Source organism: Equus asinus, chromosome 16, assembly GCF_041296235.1.
Source record: "Equus asinus isolate D_3611 breed Donkey chromosome 16, EquAss-T2T_v2, whole genome shotgun sequence".
In the NCBI taxonomy this organism is placed as follows: Eukaryota; Metazoa; Chordata; class Mammalia; order Perissodactyla; family Equidae; genus Equus; species Equus asinus.
In genome coordinates this window covers 5,848,402-5,870,948 of record NC_091805.1, presented here as the reverse complement: position 1 = coordinate 5,870,948, position 22,547 = coordinate 5,848,402, and the positions used below count along the sequence as shown (strand labels likewise).

The 22,547-nt window shown below is 37.1% G+C and overlaps 1 protein-coding gene across 16 annotated transcripts in view; it reads left to right on the top strand.

The window, feature by feature from the left end:
• The window catches only part of C16H1orf141 (chromosome 16 C1orf141 homolog), a 55,729-nt gene that overhangs the window by 20,280 nt on the left and 12,902 nt on the right, over nucleotides 1-22,547 (top strand). For 12 of the 16 annotated variants that reach the window (XM_070486561.1, XM_070486546.1, XM_044749438.2 and 9 more), the window contains 2 exons: nucleotides 6,483-6,595; nucleotides 14,371-14,438. In XM_070486561.1, coding sequence (XP_070342662.1) covers nucleotides 6,483-6,595; nucleotides 14,371-14,438 — 181 coding nt within the window. The remainder of the gene's footprint in view (nucleotides 1-6,482; nucleotides 6,596-14,370; nucleotides 14,439-22,547) is intronic. The other 4 variants (XM_070486555.1, XM_070486554.1, XM_070486557.1 and 1 more) reach the window with 1 other exon arrangement.

Genomic DNA, 22,547 nt, shown 5'->3' with positions numbered 1-22,547 from the left:
ACACATAAATCAGGAGAGAGAGAAACAGATGATGAGGAAATATTAGGAAGAATGCCCTTATTTTGAAGATAGACTCAATTTTTCAGATCAAAAGGATTACCAAGTACTAAATTTATGGTAAAATTACTTAATTCCAAAGGCAGGAAAAAAATCAGTTAATTACAAAGGAAAGGAAATAGAATGAGTTTCCTTTGCATCTCTGAGGCTAGAAAACAGCCAACCATTTTCAACTTTTGCACGGAATGGCAATCCAAGAATCCTCTCTTTGGATGAATCCTCATTTATATGTGAGACTAAAAGAGAGACAAATTTTTGGACATGAAAGACTTTAGAATGTAATCTACCTATGTATTCTTTCAAGGAAACCTACCTGGAGAAATATTTCACCCAAATTAAAATTAAGTATGAATGAAATGAAGTTCCAAACTGGGTATTTTTATTATACAAAAACATATTTGAAATTATCCCATGGGGCCAGAATGAAGCTCTGGACTTTGATCTCGAAGTGGCTGTCCTATAAAAACATAAAGCGTGACAAGGGGAATAGGCCGTAAGAGATTGCCAGTTGGGACGGGGCAGTTTTTAGAGCAACCGCCCTGCCTCCATCTGAGCTGGGCCCTTCTCTTGGATTTCCTCCTTTATTGTCCAGCGCCACTTCAGGCCCATCCCAGGACGTTAGCAACCTTCCTTCAATCCCGGCCGATGCAGCGCAAAATCAAGGCCTTCGCCTATATTCCTTTTAACGACAGGATATAGTTCCACAGGGAATTTTTCTAAATATAAAACCAAAAAAGAGGGGAGGGAAGGGGGATGAATAAAAACACACACACACACATATATATATGTGCTTATATATATATGTATATATAAGCAGTCCCAAACTAATACAACTTACAAAAAACAGATTTATGATTTTATGTCAGTGAATTAACCCATCACATTTATAATTCCAGGTTCCATTCCTTATATTCTTTGAGAACCCAGTGCTAGGAACACAGTGTTTATTCCTAGGCTCTTATCCTTCCCATTCCTTCTTCCTACTGTTGGGAGAAAATTCTCCATGGGTCTCCTGTATCTCTGCACATCTTGCGAGCAGAGCCGCTGGCTGCCTTTGTTACTATCTTTTCAAGGGTGTTTGTATAGCAAACAGCCTTGGAAGACAGACAGTGCCTTCCTCTGAGCACGAGCAGCTATGTTACTCTCTGTTGGGTTATCTTAGCTCAGGATTCCATTCCTGTAATAAAACCCGCTGTGTGCCAGATGTCATCTGGCCCTCTTCTTGTTGCCCTGTTGAATGGGGGCACAGAGAACTGGCACAGAAGGTGCTACCCCTACTGCTGTGAGCAATAAATAGTCTTTTGTCCCTGACCCAGGAGTTTTGTGTCTTCTGCCAGCATGTATGAAAGTGTAGCAGGCTGACTTGTTAAGCCTGTAAGTAGGGTCAAATCTCAGACCTTTCCCGGTTCTTCACATCTATTTCTAGGAAAGAAGCTTGAGAGTAGAACAACAGAAGCTTTCACCATCCTTGAAAACTAAGTGGTAAAAGTAATGGTGGCTCGTTCCTCAGTGAGTAATAGGACACCCTTGTCTAGGTACCTGAGAGTCTAGAAGGAATGTATTTGTGGACCCATTTTCTCTGTCCTGTGGGTCTATCTGCTTCTAGGCAGCAGGGTCTGTATTTTAGTTACACCTCAACTAAGCCCATAAAATTAATCCGTATAATAAAATTTAAAAAAAGAAAGAAAACAACATGACAAGAGACTATGTAAACTAGAAAAGAAAGTCATCATCAGTTGACCACAGATTTTGTGTATATTTAATCTTATAAACCAAATATCCAGGACTTAGTTCCATTTCTTTCTTTCTTTTTTTAAAGATTGGCCCTCAGCTCACATCTGTTGCCAATCTTTTTTTTTCTTCTTCTTCTCCCCGAAGCCCCCAGCACATAGTTGTATATTCTAGTTGTAGGTCCTTCTAACTCTGTTATGTGGGACGCCGACTCAGCAGGGCTTGATGAGCGGTGCTAGGTCCGCACCCAGGATCCGAACCACTGAAACCCTGGGCCGCCAAAGCGGAGCGCATGAACTTAACCACTTGGCCACAGGGCCGGCCCCCATTTATTTCCTATAAATCATGTTAAGTATGCATTTGTTGAAGGACCAAAAGAAAAGCTGTCATCTCTTAGTACTTCCACCAAACTCTGGCCTTCCTCTCATAAGCACCCTGAATCTTTAAGAGCATTTTGCAAAGGTAGCACGTCTGACAATCTTTTACAAAAGAACTGTCTTTTACAGAAACACCACCTTGAAGCTGCTTCAGAGGCGAGTTTTGTCAATATTCAAAGGACTCTTTAAATGGTTTCTGAGCATAGACAAAGATGGAGTCGTTCCAATTAATTTTGTAAAGATAGCCTTGATCCTCAAGTCTGACCACAAGAATATAAAACCATTGCTGAATCTAACTTATAAAAAAAATTTTTCTTTAACTAAAATAAAATATTAGTTTTACTGTTTCATTGCCTCTTGTCAACTCAGGAGCATATAGCATAAAAGAGTTTTATGTTTCTCCAATTTTACTCTGATCATTTTGGTTATGAAAAGCCTGTCTAATTTAGTATTTTGATCCCATGTACCACTTGAGGCTTTCCCTTCCCCCATACAAGCCAGTCTAGAACATTGGAGGAGCTGAAATGGAAGAGAGGTGTGGCCGGAAATTTGATTCCCCCAGGGGTGCGTGGGAGGTGGGCGTGGTCTTCCTCCAGCACTCCTCCTGCTCTTCCCTCTTCTAGTCTCCTTTTCCTCTGGCATGGGAGTAATGATGTGCTAAAGCCAGCGTGTGATGGGTATTAGCTAAACTTATTGTGGTAATAATTTTACAATATATACATATATCAAATCTTTGGTTGTACATCTAAAACTAACACGATGTTATATGTCAATTGTATCTCAATTTAAAAGAAAAAAAAAGCTTTTCCTGGGTGCCCACTATATAGTAGCCTCATTTAGGCATTTGGAGGGAGAGTAGGGTGGGAGAGGGTGTTTGCCCCAAGGGAGAGGGAGCCTCAGAATTTCTATATTAGACATAGTGCTTGCCCTGAAGAAGTCGCAATTCTTAAAATTGCAAGAAGTTTAAAAAAAAAAAAAAAGCCTAGTTCCTTAATGGGGCACATGTGAGAGTTCCTCAGAGGGACCAGTTCCCCAAACGAGGAGAGCCTCCTTCAGCTATGCCTCTCCAAATTCTCCCTCCACTCCTATGCTCTCCAGGGTATTCCACAGCTTCTTCTGCTGAGGATCTCGAGCCTGGCAGTTAGCAATCCGGGTGGGGTAGCAGCAAAATGGCCCAAGCCTAGTTATCACCTCAGTGTCCTTTTGGCCCCCCAAGAAACCCAAGCATCCTTGCCATGCCAAACAGTGGGATGCAGTGTGCTTTACCCTTACCCCCTCACGCCACCCTCTCCAAATTTCTTTTCAGCTAGCTAGACACAGGGCAGATCAGCAAATGTGCTGACAGCTGTGCAACTGAGGAATGAGATGGCAGACTCCACCTTTTGTAGGCACCAGTCTTTATGAGTGATTCCTCAGCCTGGTGGAGAAAGCACCCCTGAGCCCTCCCACACTGAGAAGAGAGAGAAAAGCCACAGCAGACCCTCTGGGGTCAAAGGCTTGTAATTCTGATGTTTTTCTTTTCCCCCCACTACAGTTTTCTGCTATTTGGGGTCATGGCGGAACATCTAGCCCCAAATATTGGTGGATCTCTGTAGGGTACAGGGTATGCTCCTTTTCACTCAGCTGTAGCGTAAAAAAGTCACCTGGTCACCAAGTCTAAGTTAATGGATAAGCACCACTCAGTAACTCACTATATTAACAAAACGGAATCCAACACTATGTTAGATAAATGTTACTCCACTATGACCAAGTGGAGTAAATTTCAGGAGTAATAGAAACTACCACTCATTGACCTCTTACTATGTCCCAGACATTTTGATAAGCAATTCCTAAACTTTATTTTACAGAATTCTTGTAAGAACCCCATGAGATAGGCATTACCCTCATTTGGCGTAGGAGGAACTGAGATTCAGAGAAACTCAATATTCTGCAGAAGTTCGCATAGTGAGAGTCTAGAATCAAAGTCGGGTCTAACTCCAAAACCCGTGCTCTTCAGTCCATCAGAAGGAAACCCGTATCCGAACAGCTCTATATATTTTGCAAATGTATTTGAAAAAACAGCTTAGTAAGATAAGGATAAAAATTTATCTCCTAACAAGACTACGTAGCCAACACGATCCTTAGGGTGGGACCCCTTACGCATTCCCGTTTAAATTAGAAACAGAAGGATGCCATTCTCACTAGAATACTATGCTATTCTAGAAGTGCTTGTCAATGATATTAAACAAGAACATAAGATAAAAATTTACATGTTTTGAAAGGAACAGATAAATTATTTTGTGAAGATTAAATGATTGTTTGCTGAAAAACCCAAAGGGAATAAACTGAAAACTCATTAGAAATTATAGGATTATAAGAAAGCTCAATAAAAATTTACCAAAACAATTCATACATTCAACAAATATTTATTACACGTGTACTATGCGCCAGTCGCTGTTCTAGATGCTAGGAATACAACAGTGAGCCAAATAAAGACTCTGCCCTCAGTTTATGTTCTAGGATAAGGTGGGGAGACAGACAATAAGCTAAATAAATGAGTGTATAAGATCCACTAGTGATGAATGTTACGAAGGAAAATGTAGTAAATTGGAGGGATTAAGATGACAGGGCTTACTGTTTTAGAACGGGAGGTGAGGGCAGAAAAGACCTTTCTGAAGAGGTGGAAATTTGACTCAAGGGAGTAAGCCTGTCAGTACCTGAGGGAAGAATATCACAGGAAGAGGGGAGAGCAGGTGCCCAGGTCCTGAAGTGGGAGCGTAAATTCCTTTCCTTAAACCGAGCAGCCAGCAGGTTCACTCTGCCTCCACGCAGAGGTGAGGGATGAAGGGGGTGCACGGAGAGAGGCCTGGAGGGGCACTCCAAGGAAGTTCTGCTACTTAGAAACATGAGAAGTGGGGGGAGAGCTTCCGTTTTGCCGTGAGAATTTTGAATTTTCTTTGAGTCTGATAAGGAAACAATTGGAGGGAAATGACAATCACATTATATTTTACAGGTGTCACTACGGTTGCATTGAGAATAGACTGTTGGTGACAAGAATGATAGCAGAGAGAACGGCCAGGAGAAGGCTAGAGATGTGTAGAGGTAGTTCAGATGAGAGGTGAAGGGGTCCTGGACTAGGGTGAGAGTGATGAGGAAAGAAGTGGTTGGATTTGGGATATATTTCTAAAATCCAGTGAGATTTGCCAACAGCTTGGGAATGGGCAAGGAGAAAAAGAGAAATCAAAGATGAGGGTAGGGGCCAGCCTGGTGGCATAGTGGTAAGGTTTGCACGCTCTGCTTTGGTGGCCTGAGTTCTCATGTTCGGATCCCAGGTGCAGTCCTACACACCACTCATCAAGCCGTGCCTGGCAATGCCCCACATACGAAATACAGGAATATTGGCACAGATGTTAGCTCAGTGACAATTTTCCTCAAGCAAAAAGAGGAAGATTGGCAATAGATGTTAGCTCAGGGCCAACCTTCTTCTCAAAAAAAAAAAAAAGAAAAGAAAAGGAAGGAAGAAAAAGACCGCAGAGTTTTTGGTCTAAGCCTCAAATGGGGATGGGGAAGCGTGGGTAAGGAGCAGATTGGGAAGAAGGTGGAAGCAAGAATTTGACTTTGGATATAAATTTGAGATGCTTATAATACATCTAACTGGAGAAGTCATGTAGCGGTTGGACTTATAAATCTGGAGCTCAGGGAAGGGTTTGGGGTCTAGACTGTAAATCTGGGGACATCAGCCTATAGATAATATTTAAAGATGTGGGACTGGAAGATATCAACTAAGGGTGAGTGTCTGAGGACTGAGGACTGAGCCATGCGTTACTCCAGCATTTCGAGGTCAGAAATATCATGAATTATATAATACCATTAACTTGCTTACATACCACCAAAACTCAGAGCATTTCGTGGAGAAAAATTGCTGTTTACAATAAATAAATGCTGTACTCCTGTCTGGTGTACTATTCTGGTATCTGGGCCAACCTAGTGGCATATCCCACCACTTTGACTCGGGCCTGGCAATGTCCCCAATACTCAATGAATTTCCAGCATATTTTTTTAAGGGGTTAACCAGCTTGTGAATGACAGTTTCCTGGAGAGCCCTCAATCCTGTGACAGCAGCAGTTTCCTGTCTCTCTCTCCTTCAAGTGATTGTCACTAATATTTGCAGCTCCTGCTTTATCAGTCCTAATCTTTGCACTTTGTACTGTAATAGTATTAATATGACATCTAAGTTTATCTAGCTGGGACTTCACTGCATTTCTCCAAATTTATTTCTTAAATTAGTTTTGTAGATTTTCTGATTATTTTAATTTGGGTTAATTTTATTTCTTCCAGGTACACCTCCAAAAATGAGCCTAAACCTAGAAAAGTTGATTTTGAAAAGTTAAATGTGAGCCCTCACTTTTTACCAACAAATATAAAAAAAAATCAAGAAAGCAAGTCAACAGGTAATGCTCTGTGTAACATATTTACTTCTTCTTTGCTTTATTAATAAGGGCTTTTATTATATACTTTATTATTCATTAATGTGTGTCAAAAGTTTTTGATAGCTTGATGTCTCTGTTGAAAGCATTTGCATAAGAGTATATGGGTTATAACCGCAGTGTGAAAGATTTCAATGTGCTGTAAAGAAGAATTCCCTAAGAGGAAGAGATGTTAAATGTCAGAATGGACAATTTATACAATTCACAAATTAAAAATGTATCTTTATGTTTATTTTTTTAGAAAGAAAATATCTGAGTTTTCTTTCAGCTCAACCCTAAGAGTTTCCTTGTTATTGTTTAAAAAAAAAAATCAAGTATGGACATCTTGCTTAATAGAAACTTACTTTACAGGATTAGCAAGTTTAGGAATCTGTGAGCTAGGAACCAGCGTTATACATCCTCAGAGAATGTGAGTGTTTTGTGTTGCCTTTGTTTTTCTTTCTCTGGCATTACCAAAAAACCGTTCAATTGCATCGTTCTCATCAACATCCTTGACTGAGGCCCCTTGGCTCCACATTGCCCTGTAATGCCCCATCTCTCTGTTATTCTTCATAATCCAACTTCTCAAAAGATTCGTTTACATACACTGTGTCTACTTTCTCAGCTTTTGTTCAAACTGCAGCCTACCGCAATCTGGTTTCTGTCTCTCCATCACTCTACTGAAGTTACACTGATCAAGGGTGCCAGTGATCACCATGCTGCTAAATCCAAAAGCATTGTGATTTTCTTCCACCTTTCAAAACTAGTTGATCACTCCCTCCTTCTTAAAACCCTCCTCTTTGGGACCCATAGTTTCTGTTTTCCTGCTATCTCATGCCTTCTCAGTCTCACTTCTTAATTTCTCTTCTCCATCCTTAAAATGCTGTATTTGCTCAGAGCTCAATCCTGAGCCTGCCTCTGTTTCTACACTCTCTCCTTGGATAATCTTATCCAATCTGTGGTTTAAAATTTTATAGAGATGCCACTAACTCCTTGATTTATGTCTCAATCCAGACCATCCTCTGAACATCAGATGCCTATACTAAGTGACCTATTTGATAGCTCCACTTACACTTCTTACAGACATCTTAGACTTAACATCCAGAAATGGATTTATGATTCCCTCTCCCAACCATGTGTCTCAAACTTTCTTTCCACTCCCCCACCCGATCATCCCTGCCTTGGTACACTGGACCACTTTGCCAAGTGGCTCAAGCCTGAACCTAGAAGCCATCCGCGATCTCTTCTTTCTCTCCTTCCTAAAGTCCAGTCTATCAGCAACTCCTTTCCATTCTAACTCATCTTGAATTAATCTATTTTCATCATTTCTGCTGCCACCATTTTAATCCAAATAGTCATCATCTGTTGTCTACACAGCCACAGGAGCTTACCAACAGGTATTTCTCGTTTCATTCTTGCCCTCTTTCTAATCAATCTCCTTCTTATTAAACCATTTTAAATTATGAAATAGCATGCATAATAAAAAATGAGTATAGCATAAAAATGCACTGTATAATAACCAATTATAAAAAATAAAGACCTATATAACCAGAATGCAGGTCAAGAAGTAAAACATTGCCAACAACCACTCAACCTTTTCCAAATCATTTCTCCCTCCCTTGTTCCTAGAGGTTGCTACTATCCTGATTTCTGTGGTAATCACTTCCTTGCTTTTCTTTAAATTTTTACCATCTGTTGTATGCATCCCTAAAGAATGCAATTTAGTTTGCCTGTTTTTTACTTTATGTAAGTGTAATCATGCTATATGTATTCACTTGTATTTTGCTTCTCTTTCTTATCCTTGTTTGTAACATTCACTCACAATGTTGTGTGGAGGTGGACTTCTTTCATTTTCATTGCTTAGAGTATTCCATTGCATGAATATATCACAATTTATCCATTCTATTGTTGAAATTTGGGGTTTTCAGTTTTTCAACCATTACAGTGCTGAAATGAACATTCTTGCTTATGCATCCTGCTGCATATGTATAAGTTTCTTGAGAGTATATATCTAGGATTTATATTACTGGGTATGCTTACCTTTAACTAGTATAGATAACGGCAAACTTTCCAAAATGTTTGTACCAATTTACACTCACATCAGATTTGTGAGAATTCTCTTTGTTCTGCTTTCTTGCTAACATTTGGAATTGCCAATTTTTATTTTAGCAATCTACTGAATATGTAATAGCGTGTTGTTATGGTTTGCTTTTGCATTTCTGTGATTACTACTGAGTTTTAGAAGTTTTTCTAAAGACTATGGACCAGTTGAATTTACACTTTGGGAAATCATCCAAGTTTTAGCTCATTTTAAAATTAGGTTTTTGTCTATTTCTCATTGATCTCTTTATATATTCTGGTGATTAGTTCTTTGTTGGTTTTATGTGTTATGAGTATCTTCTCCTTTTCTGTGGATTTTCTTTTCACTCTCTTTATGGTGTCTTTTTTTTTTTTTAAGATATATCCATTTACAATATACAGAAGAAATGCATTCAAACATTGAGTTAGCATAATCACTTTGTAGGATTTACCTTAAAAACCACATTGCCCACAATGATTTTTTTTTTTTGCTTTTTTTTTTTTTGAGGTGATGGATATGTCTTTTTTTTTTTTATTAATGTTATGATAGATTACAACCTTGTGAGATTTCAGTTGTACATTTTTGTTAGTCATGTTGTGGGTACACCTCTTCCCCCTTTGTGCCCTCCCCCCACCCCCCCTTTTCCCTGGTAACCACCGATCAGATCTCCTTCTCAATATGTTAACTTCCACCTATGAGTGGAGTCATATAGAGTTTGTCTTTCTCTGACTGGCTTATTTCGCTTAACATAATACCCTCGAGGTCCATCCACGTTGCTGCAAATGGGCCAATTTTGTCTTTTTTTATGGCTGAGTAGTATTCCATTGTGTATATATACCATATCTTCTTTATCCAATCATCAGTTTCTGGGCATGTAGGTTGGTTCCACGTCTTGGCTATTGTAAATAATGCTGTGATGAACATAGGGGTGCAAGGGACTCTTGGGATTTCTGATTTCAGGTTCTTAGGATAGATACCCAGTAATGGGATGGCTGGGTCATAGGGTATTTCTATTTTTAACTTTTTGAGAAATCTCCATACTGTTTTCCATAGTGGCTGCACCAGTTTGCATTCCCACCAACAGTGTATGAGGGTTCCTTTTTCTCCACAACCTCTCCAACATTTGTTGCTCTTGGTTTTGGATGTTTTTGCCAATCTAACGGGTGTAAGGTGATATCTTAGTGTAGTTTTGATTTGCATTTCCCTGATGATTAGCGATGATGAACATCTTTTCATGTGTCTATTGGCCATATTTATATCTTCTTTTGAGAAATGTCTGTTCATGTCCTCTGCCCAATTTTTGATCGGGTTGTTTGTTTTTTTGTTGTTAAGCCGTGTGAGTTCTTTGTATATTATGGAGATTAACCCTTTGTCGGATAAGTGGCTTGTAAATATTTTTTCCCAATTAGTGAGCTGTTTTTTTGTTTCAATCCTGTTTTCCCGTGCCTTGAAGAAGCTCTTTAGTCTGATGAAGTCCCATTTGTTTATTCTTTCTATTGTTTCCCTCAATTGAGGAGTTATAGTGTCCGAAAAGATTCTTTTGAAACTGATGTCAAAGAGTGTACTGCCTATATTCTCTTCTAGAAGACTTATTGTTTCCGGCCTAATCTTTAGGTCTTTGATCCATTTTGAGTTTATTTTGGTGTGTGGTGAAAAAGAATGGTCAATTTTCAATCTTTTGCATGTGGCTGTCCAGTTTTCCCAGCACCATTTGTTGAAGAGACTTTCTTTTCTCCATTGTATGCCCTCAGCTCCTTTGTCAAAGATTAGCTGTCCAAAGATGTGTGGTTTTATCTCTGGGCTTTCAATTCTGTTCCATTGATCTGTGGACCTGTTTTTGTATTTATGGTGTCTTTTTGATGAACAGAAATTCTTTCGCTTAATAGTAAGTCAAACCAAATCTTTCCCCATTTGGTTAGTACTTTTTGTACCATATCTAAGAAATCTTTCCCTACTCTGTGGTCATGAAGAGCTTCTCCTATTTATCTTGCAAAATATTTTAGTTCTTCTTTTTACATTTGGATATAAAGTCTACTTGGTATTAAATTTTGAGTGAAGTAATGGTCCAAGTTAATTTTTTTTCATGTGGGTATCCAGTTATCCCAGCGTGAGGTTAGTGCTCTGGGCTCTTCTGGAGTTCTTATTCTGTTTTATTTTATTGTCTATTTTCTACATCAACACTACACAACATTAATTTTTGTAGCTTAAAATAACCCTTCATATCTGGTAAAATAAGTCATCCAATCTTGTTCTTCAAGAGTAGCATGGCTGGGGCTGGCCCCGTAGCTGAGTAGGTAAGTTCGTGCGCTCCGCTTCGGGGGCCCCGGGTTTTGCCAGTTGGGATCCTGAGAGCAGACATGGCACCACTCATCAGGCCATGCTGAGGTAGTGTCCCATATAGCACAACCAGAGGCACTCACAACTAGAATGTACAACTATGTACCGGGAGGCTTTGGGGGAAAGAAGAAGAAGAAGAAAAAAAAAAGATTGGAACAGATGTTAGCTCAGGTGCCAATCTTTTGTTAAAAAAAAAAAGGGTATCATGGCTATTTTCTATTTTCCATTACGATTTCTTCTTTGACCCATTGGTTATTTAGAAGAATATGTCTTAATTCAAAATATATGAGGCTTTCCTAATTATCTTTTGGTTATTTCTCTTTAACTCAATTATATTGTGGTTTGAGGATACACTCCATATGATTTCAGTCCTGTATAATTAGTCAACACTTGCATTATCCCCCAGTGTGTGGTCAATTGTTGTAAATGCTCTGTATGTGCTTGAAAATAATATTTATTCTGCAGTTGTTGAGCATGGTGTTCTATACACTTCTTTTAGGTCAAATTTGTTCATTGTGTTTTTCAACTCTTCTCTGCGCTTACCAATTTTTCTGCTTGCTTGTGCTCTCAATTACTGAAAAATTTTAGACATTTATTTTCCTTTGTAGTGTTGTCAAATATTGCTTTACAGGTTTTTAATATAGTTTAGGCCATGTTATTAATTACATAAAAATTTAGAAATATTCTGTATTTCTAGCAAATTGAACCCTTTTTTCATTATGAAGTGATTGTTTTATTATCCAATATTACTGTAGATACCTCCACTTTCTTTTGGCTAACATTTGCATGGTGTATCTTTTTCCATCATTTTATTACCACCTTTCTGTAATGTTATGATCTGGATTTATATCTTATATTTATTGTGTTGTTAGATGTTTAAATCTACTCTGATAATCTTTGTCTCTGAAATGGAGCATTTAGTCCATTTACACTTAATGTAATTACTAGTATCTTTGGATTTAAATCCACCTTTTTATTTTGTTCTTTCTATTTGTCCTCTTACTTCTATGCCTCTTTTTCTGTCTTCCCATGTCTTCTTTTGGACTGAGTTTTTAAAATTTCACTTTTCCCCTTTACTAATTTGGAAGTTATGTACTTTGTTTCTATGCTTTAAAGGATTATCCTAGAAATTACAATATGCGTTCTTTCAAAATTTAATATTAACCTCCTTCTGGACAATAAAATGATCTTAGAACACCTTAATTATTTTACTGCCATATTAAGTTTTATGTTATTACTAAAGTCCAAAGTCTCGTCTAAATATCATCTAAATCAGATACGAGTGAGACTCAAGGTAGGATTCATTCTGAGGCAAAATTCCTCTCCAGCTGTGAACCTGTGAAACCAAAATAATTATGTGTTTCGAAAATACAAAAATGAGACAGGTAGAGGACAGACATTCCCATTCCAAAAGGGAGAAATAGGAAAGAAGGAAGGGGCAATGGGTTGCGAGCAAGTCTAAAACCTAGTAAGGCAAACTTGATGAGATCTTAAGGCTTGAGAATGATCCTCTTTGCCTTGACCTCTGCCTTCAAGACCCACCTGGGCAGAGGTGCTGCCCCCACAGTTCTGCCAGGTGGAGGCCACCACTCCCCCTCAGGACTCTGCTAGGCAGGGATCCCATGCCCAGGGCTCTGCCTTGTAGGGTTGCTGCCCCCAAGGCTCCAGGCTGCCCCACCCACAGGGCTTTGGGCAGAGTTAGTCTGGCCTGTTGAAACCGAGGTAATGGCCTCCGCTTTCAAAATTGAGGAGGCAGCCCTGATGATGTCTGAATCACCTTCACAGTCATTCTTCCCTTGTTTTGAAAAATAGCACGTTTGCGGCAAATAGCTCTATGCTCCCATCCTGTAAAATCCAAGAGGTCTGACAGCCTTCCTTCATTTTATCCCACCTCCAACCTCTTCTGTTCAAACTGGCAGTGTGGACTCCAGTCTCTGCTGGGGTGGCTGGGTGGATCCCTGGCTCACACCCATGCCATCTCCTTCTCACATGGCCAATCCACAGCACCCTTAGTGTTCTCTCTGAATATGCCCTCTCATGTTTTATAATATAGACAGGCTGAGCATTTTTCAGATCCTAAATTCTGGCTCCTTTTTGCTTAACAGTTCTGGCTTCAATCTGTTTCTCTCTTCTCACGTTTTACCATGAGCAGTCAGGAGGAGCCACGCTGCCCCTTCAACACAGCTTAGAAATCTCACCTAAATATCCAGTTTCATCTCTGGAGAGTTCTACTTCCACAAAACACTAGAAAACAAACACAATTCAGCCAAGTTCTTCGCCCTGTTACTCTCCTGTGGGGGCTCCACCCCTATGACCTTACCCAAACCTATTTACCTCCCAAAGGCCCCACCTCCAAATCCCATCACATGGAGGATTAAGATATGAATTTGGATGGGGGTGGGCAGGGCGGGGAGGCTGTGTAACAACTATTCTGTCTAAATTATACCTCCTTCTATTACTCTCCCGAAACAAAATCTATCTATTTCTGTCACAGCACGTATCTCAATTTATAGCTATTCACTCCTTTGTTTCTTTGCTTGTTTTCTGTATTACCCACTAAAATCTGTACATTATTGGGTAGGAATCACAATTCCAGAGTCCAAACCCAGTGCCTGGCATATAGTAGGTGACCAACAAATAAGTGTTGATTGAATGAATACCAGAAACCTTATTAAGTTTCTTACATCTATTATCTCATTTAATCCTCACAGCATCCGTATAAGATAAGTAATATTATTTTCACTTAACATATGAGAAAACAGTCTCAAAGAGGTTAAATAACTTTCCTAAGCCTACATAACTCACACAAAAAAAGTAGGTTTTGGTCTCAAGCTGTCTAAATTTAAAGTCTGTATGCTTGACCGTACACTATACCTACCTTAAGAAAATCCAGTAAATGATAATCCAGATTAATAAAACTCATAATTGGAGATGGGGGGATTCAGGTTAAGGGAATTCTTCTCTTTTTAAAAGAATTAATGAAAAGATTGCTTTGACTATCATCTATGATTTTATTTTATTTAGAAATTCATTTTTTCCCAAGAAGATATAGCTTTATTGTATAATACTAAATAATCAAAAGTTATATTTTATCAATAGAAATTCACTTAAAATTTTTTTTTGTTAAGGTAGAAATTCACTTTTAAAGCAAATTATTCTAGATTTACATTTATTCTATATTTAGCTCTAAAAATGTAAAAGCAAATGTGTATAGAAGCAAATAAGATTATCGAACCACATTTCTCAAAAGTATACTATGACTTAAGAAAATGGTTTGTTGAGTTAAATTAGAGGTAGTCTAATAGTACGGAAGTATCATTTGTGTTTCAATTTGTTTCTTTAGGGCCAGTAGAAGAAAATTCAAAATCAAGGTCTATCAGACCTTTTCATTATCTTAAGGATACAATTGAGGTAAATTTGATTTGTATGCTTATAATTGCTTAATAGAAATTCAAATCAGCCCTAATAATTTTATATATGCTCCTATAAATCCCAAATTCAAATGGGATTCAAAAACATAAAATTTTAAAGTGATTTTATCTCTAATATTATATGAGACTTTATGTATGGGGATAATAGAGAAAATAATACATTATTTGTTGGACAGTCTTTATAGTAGAAATTGTTTATTGCGTATGATGAGGGCCAGCAATTATCATAAAGTCAGTTAAGAGAGGACATCATAAAAAACATTTAAGTTATGCATAACTTAAATATTTTATTTTAATTAAAAATATGAAAATATACATCCATTTGTTAATCTTTTGATGTGTAGCCAAGACCATTTTTTGAGCATGCTATAGTTATTTAAATTATATGATTACAATAACAGCTACCATAAACAGGTTTGGGACTAAGAGTATTGACTTTTTTTTTAAAGATTGGCACCTGAGCTAACAATTGTTGCCAATCTTCTTCTTTTTTCTGCTTTTTTCTCCCCAAAGCCCCCCAGCACATAGTTGTATATTTTTGGTTGTGGGTCCTTCTAGTTGTGGCATGTGGGATGCTGCCTTAATGTGGCCTGATGAGCTGTGCCATGTCTGCGGCCAGGATCCAAACTGGCGAAACCCTGGGCTGCCAAAGGGGAGCGCATGTTCTTAACCACTCAGCCACGTGGTCAGCCCCAGAGTATTGACTTTTGATAACCACTTGAGCATAGGTTCATGGGCATACTGAAAAGTAGCTGACCAGCCCTGAGTATTGAGCACACCTCGGATATCATTCAGTTGATTTTATCTAGGAGACTAGAAGGAGAAATTAATCCAGAGAATCAGCAAAGGAAAGTCAATTTAAGAGAATCTCTTAGTTATTAATTATACTATTATTAATCCCAATTATTGCTAATATAGAAAATAAAACATGGAAAAAAACATACTTCGGACCATAGTTAATAACACGTTGTGATTTTTGTTGCATATTCCTGCCTTTTATAATTTTGAAAAATATTGACAAGATCCACTATCCAGATTATTGGTTTATCCTCATGTGCATGGTTTATTTAGGTTCGCGTTTAATACATCTCCCAAGAAATATATATTATAATGTCACAATAAGTTTGCTCATCATAATAAATTTACTAGCATCTTATATAAAACATATAACATTTAAATTTTTAAAAACAAATTAAAATATGCGTATGACTTTAAAAGCTAAATAACACGGAAAGGCTGATAAGAACACAGAGCCCTTCCGTCCTGTAGTTCCTGTTCTGAGTTCCTTTTTCAGAGGCAACCATGTTTAACCTTTTTGAGTTTCAATTCCTCTTATGATTAACTCCATAATTCTAAAAAATGAGCTTCTACTGCTGTTTTTTAAAAATGTATCAACTTGAAACATTATCCACTGAATTATTACTAAAAAAGATTTGAATTAGCTTGTTTACACTGCTCTGCATCTCACCTCTCCCCTTCTTTCTTCTTCTGAATCTTTGAAAGTTACTTTTTTGCTTGTGTTGTTAACTGTTGTATCTTGAAATAAATATCTGCATGTTTTTTTTTTTTCCATCAACTTTAATCACTACCTCCTGACTCCTCTTTGTATAAGATGAAGATCTTAGCAGTCTCATCCTTTCCTCCAGCTCTCCTTCACACCTTCGTCCCTGGTCAAATATATTTTTACTTTTACATTTTTTAGGTCAATGATTATATTCAGCCTTGAAACTCTGATTAAGCCCTTATGTCTTGTCTGTGGGTTAATTCTAAAATTCAAAATGCTACGAACAGCATTTGTGTTACTGTGACATTGTAAATGATCATTCATTGTAGGACAAAGTGATGTGCTGGCATTACATTTCTTCTCAATGGGTATAATATGAAAACAATAGACTCTCCTTTCTTATTTTCCATCAGTTACTCAAAAGTGATTCCATATTTTAGTTTCCCTCATATTTAGACCTTGACTATCTTGTAAACTTTTGTGTTTTTCTCTGGAGCTTCTAGTTGCCTTTCTCTTTTCTTGTGGAGAATAAGAACAAACATCTATATAGCACTTATGTGTGCCAAGCGCTGTTCAAATATATATATATACACATAAATACATATAAATTACATCCTCAACAACCCAGTGAAGTAAGTAGTGTTATTATTCCTATTTGATAGATCAGAAAAAAGAGGCACAAAGAAGATAAGCATCTTGGCTGAGATCAAATTATAAGTGACAGAACCAGGAAGAACCCAGCGGTCTGATTCATACTCTTTATCTCTAAGATACACAGCCTCCCAAAAAGAAGCATGTAACTTTCTTACTATGTGTGAATTTGGTCAAGCTTCCTTACGCTTTCTCTCTGTTGAGCATAATCCATTCCAATCCTCTTCGAGGAATTATTCATGGAGCCCAGTGACTTCTTGTTCTAAATTTGACCCATTGCTTTTAAGGGTGCTCTGCTGTTGTCACTGTGTCATTCCACTTTTGGTTTAGTAGCCAGATTCTAGTATCCTGTGTCTTCTTATTCTTCTTGGATTTCATCTTTATTTTCCTGGAATGTATCTTCAAGAAACTTCCCTAGAAATGGTACATGGATGTCTGGGAATGTATTTATTTTTTCCATATACTTGATTGATAATTTGGATTAGAATTATAGGTTTAAAATCGTATTTTCTCTAAACTTTGGAGCGAGTGCTCCTCTGTCCTATGCCATTGAATGTTGCTAATGAGAAGTTCTCAGTCTTTTGTAAGTGACCATATTTTATTTTATCTGGAAACTTTTAGGATCTTCTCTTTATCAATGTTGTTTTAAGTTATCTTGAGGATATGCCTCAGTGTGGTAATTACTTCAATTTATTCTGTTCAGTGCTCAATGGACCCTTCCCTAAGTCAGATGTCTTTCTTTGGGTCTTAAGATGTCTATTACTTTTTTTTCTAATTTCCTTTCCACTATTTTCTCCATTCTCTAATGGTTAGATATTAGACTTGGGTTGATTCTCTATCTTGCTTTTCTCTGTTTTTTTGTCTCTTTGAAATTTTGCTCTTTATTATGGGAAATTTCCTTAACTTTTTCTCCTGGTCTCTTTACTGCATTTTATTTCAGAAATCATATTTTAAATTTCCAGTGTTTCTTTCTTGTTCTTGGGGGTTTTTTTGTTTCCATAGAATCCTGTTACATTTGTTCGCAAATTTTTCTGAGGATATTAGAGTTTATTTTTTTAAGCTATTTTCTGTTTCTTGAATAATCTATTTCTTCTGGTGTCAGTGTTCCTTTCGTTGATCATGATATGTATCTTTGAAATTGCTGATTTTTTATCATATCTGGTAAATCTTCATTTGTTCGTATTTAAGAATGAAGATGTAGGTTAATGTTTCTATGAAACTGCCATTGATTTTACAAATAAGCCCCTCTCCAGAATTGAAAGCTAACTGGTCTGTGTATATAGCAGAGTTCTCAACCAGCTAGATTTATTTTAGAGTAGGAAGGTAGAGAGGAGGCAGTTTGCCTGGTAGCCCTGCCTTTGGATCCTAACATGAAGAGAGTTTTACTCTGGGGAGCCAAACCCACATTGGCAGGAAGTTTATCAAGAGAAGGACACTTATGTTAGCCTAGGATTAATTAAATACCACTGCCTGTAACTCTGTGTGTGGGATAGTGTAGCTGGGAGATGCGGGAAGTGGCAAATGGTTCAGAAATTCCGCAGACACAATTTCAGTTAACCTATCTCTTTACAACTTTTGTTCTCATTCCCACAATCTATACCTGACAACTCTAAGCCTGAAGTCTCTTCAGAAAGATAGAAAGATAGCATAATATTTTTTTAGTGACTCTGCTACTGTACTTAAAGCTTCAATTAACTTTCTGTCTTTCAGAAATTTGTCTGAAATCTCTTATGGGCTGGGCTGACTTCTAAGTCTCTCTCTCTCTCTTTTTCTCTCTCTCTCTCTCTCACAAACTCACACACACGTGTGCACCCGCGCTCAAATGTGGTGCACGTGCACCACACACACACACCCCTCCCTGTTCTCTTTCTATTGTAGGTTGATTATTTTTTTTATTCCTTTGCTGTAATTGTAAAGGGATCTCAGTAGGGCATGGCTGTAAATGGCCTGGTCCACCCTCTTGACTCAGAAGGACCACTCCTCTTCAAAATGAACATCTGCCACTTCCCTTCACCTGCGTTCACACTGGCTCCTGAAAGGCCATGCTCCTTCAGTAATTTCTGGTTTGACTTTCACTACAATGCGTCTTACACAAATACATCATCTGTTTCCGTAGCTTCGCCATAAATCTTCAAGGTAAGAGATGGTGAGGGACCGACCCCAAGTAGTAGGAAAGGGAGTGTAGTGGAAGACACTGATTGGAGAGAAATTAAGTAGTTAGACTTCACAGAATTTTTAACTGGCTGGATGTGGTGCTTAAAATAATAATTCCCAAGTTACTTGTTTGGAAAACTGGATAAACAATGGTGCCATTAACTGAAATTCCATTAATTTTGATATGTTATATTTCCACCATCATTCATTTTGAAAATTTATTAGTTTCTCCTAGGATCTCTTCTTTGAGATATGGATTCTTCAGAAGTATGTTGTAGAATGTCCTAATATTTGGAGTTTTTCTAGATATCTTACTGTTAATGTTTTCTAATTTAATTCTTTTGTGGCTAGAGAACATATTCTATACGATTTCAGTCTTTCTGAACTTATTGAGACTGGTTTCAAGATTCAGCTTATGTCTATCTTATTCAAAGTACTATGTACACTTGAATAGAGCATGTTTTCAGCAGTTACACGGTGTGGTACTCTATAAGTATACTATCTATATGTTATAGATGTATAAAGATGTAACTATACCTATGAATTAAGTCACAGTGATTGTTAGTTTTGTTCAGATCATCTGTGTCTTTACTGATTTTTCTGTCTTAGGTAAAATTGTACTTCTTCCCATAAAGATTTAGAAGCTTTTTAATTTTATAAATCCATTTACTACCTACATCCTTCATAGTATAGTTTCCTAAGTATTACTATAAAACCTACAGGATGATATTATAATTTCGGCTTTCAGCAATCCTATACGTTTTAAAGAGAGTAATAGAATAAAAAATAACCAAATATTTATCAGAGCTGATGCTCTTCAGTACTTCCTGAAGATGCATTTCCATCTGGTATCATTTCTCTTCAGCCTAAGAACTTCCTTAAGCATTTTTGCAGTGAAGTTCTGCTGGCAGCAAAGTCTCTGTTTTCTTTTACCTGAAAGTGTCTTAGGGATCTTGAAGCAAAGTTTCGCTCGATACAAAATTCTGGCTGATAGTTTTTGGGTTTTTTCTTTCAACATATTAATAGTGATCTTCCAATGTCTATTGGCTTTCATAGTTCTGACTTCCAGAGTTTCTGACGAGAAGTCAGGGGTATTTTGAATTGTTCCCCAGTATGTAACTTGTTTTTCTCTGCTGGGAAAATCTACGTTGTCTGCTGAAAACCTATATGCCTATGATCCTAAGCATGGTTTTCCTCATATTTATCCTGCTTTGGGTTCACTAAACTTCTGGAATTTATAAATCTATGTCTTTCATCAAATTAAGGAAACTTCTGACCAGTATTTCTTTTGATACTTTTCTACTTCATTTTACCTCTCCTGTCTTTCTGGGATTCTTATTGTACATATATCAGAACTTTCATTATTGTCTCACGGGTCCCTGAATCCCTTTTATTTAAAAAATATTTTCCTCTTTTTTTAATATTAGATAATTTCTATTGATCTATCTTAAATTTTCCTACCTCTTTCCTCTGATTATCTCCATTCTGTTTTAAGCTCAACCAGTGAATTTTTTATTTCAAGTGTTATATTTTTTAGTTCTAGAATTTCCGTTTTTAAAGATAGTTTCTACTTCTCTGATAAGATTTCCCCTTTTTTCACTGATTGTGAGCATATTTTACTTTTCTCATTGAGCATAGTTATAATAGCTGCCTCAAAATCTGTTAATTCTAACATCTGGGTCATTTATTTCAAGGTTGGTCTCAGTCAATTGTCTTTTCTTTTGAAATTAGGTTTCATTTTCCTGATTCTTTGTACCTCAAGTTGGATTTGTCCTGAACATTATGACTGTTACAATATGGAGACTCTGGAGTCTGTTATATTTCTACAAAGAGTAGTGATGCTTCTGTTTTAGCAGTCAATTAACTTGATTGGGCTCAAAATATAAATTCTGTCTCTTGAGCAGAAGTTCAGATTTCAGTTCAGTTCTTTTATCCCGAGCTGGGATGCTTGCAGTTTTCCCTAAACATGTGTGATTCAGGCATCGCTGAGAGACTTGGACAGAGTTTATACTGGGAAGGTGGTAGGGCTACCATCTTTGACTCTCTTTTTTCTGTCATTCCCTTCTCACTTTCCAACAGCTTTGGTTGCCCTGAACTTTGTCCTCTGGTTCTTCTGGCCAGAAAGAAAGTATTCTATTAGAGTTTTAGATGCCCCGTGCAATGCCAACTTCAGCCTGCCTTCAAGCTAAAAGCCATAAAAATGGCAACTTTGTCCCATGTAAGTCAGTTATTCCAACTTTTAATGCTTTTTCTTTGTCACTTGCTTTTGTTTACTCTCCAGGACCCTCAGGTAATTTGTGTGAGTGTGTGTGTGTGTGTATTTTTTCTAGAGTATTTTGTCTAGAATTTATTATAGTTGTTATCCGAGACAGAGTGGATCTGACAGGGGCTTAGTCATCCTGAATCAGAATTCTCCAGAGTTTTTACTACTTCCATTATCTTTTCCTATTGCATTGCTCAATACTTCTTAAACATTTATAAAAAATAGTGGTGATAGGTGTCACTCTTGTCATGCCATAGACTAGTGTATTATCGTTAACTATGGCTGTCGGTTTTATATAATTTTTAAAATCATGCTAAGATATTCTTTATCGTATTAAGAAAGTATTCTTTCTTTGTAATTTTATTACAGTTTTTATCAATGATGGTTGTTGAATTTATCAACTCTATTTTAAATATTGTAGTTATTAAAATAATTACATTGTTTTTCTCCTTTGACCTATTTGGTGATGAATTGTGACAATATATCTATTGGGAAACTTTAATTTCTTGATGACTTATTTGGCCATTATTAACTGTTCTATTAGTATACTGTTGAATAGTATTTTATTTTGAATTTGCAAAAACTCCTGAAGCCATGTGTGAAATTAGCTTATATGCTTCTTCTGGTGCGTTATCTTTTCAGACTTTGGTATCAAGACTACGCCAGCTTATAAAAAGAACTGAAAAGTTGTTGTTGTTTACTTTTTAATTTAATTGATATTATATTGCATGATAATTATTTGTTGCATACAAGTTTGAAAGATTTTTATCGATAAATCTATTTGGGTCTGGTTACTGTTTTTAAAGGTAGTTATTTGAGACTCATTTACATTTCTTTTAAGAATTATTGGTATGTTCAAATTTTCTACTACTTCTCAAGTCAATTTGGGTGATTTTTCTTTATGTTAAACTTTCTCTGTTTGACTTTCAAGACATCTGTAGTCTGTCCCTCTCACAACTCTTCTTCTTACCTCTTCAAACTTGTCTCTTATACTCAATAAATGATAAATGCCTCTTGCTCTAAATATGCTGTTTTCTTGACCGTCTTATGAATACTCCAGGTTTATGTCATTGGTCATATGTCATTATGTTATATGCCTCTCTGGAAATGCCCTCATCTCCAAATCCTAGAATTAAGTTCTTCCTCGTTGATAAAATTTTCCCTGTCTATTCCACGGAATTGATATCCCTCTCGTCTGAACTCCTCCTCATTTATTGATCAGCTTGGTTCTTAGTGATATTACCCTATTACATTATTTACTAATGTTCCATGTATGCTAATCATACCTATCCAATAAGAAAGTGAGCTCTTTGTGGCCTAGATTTTTGTCATATGCTTTATTCCTATCTCATATTATCCAGAACTAAATATATAGTGTGTCTGGTGTGAAAAAAAATTGTGAGTGCTAAACAAATGTTTGTTTGGTTTGTTGATGGAGAATCATAAGTTATGCAGTTTGTACTTATATGTGCATGTAGATTTTTGGATATTTAGATATTTGTGTTTCAGTAAAAATA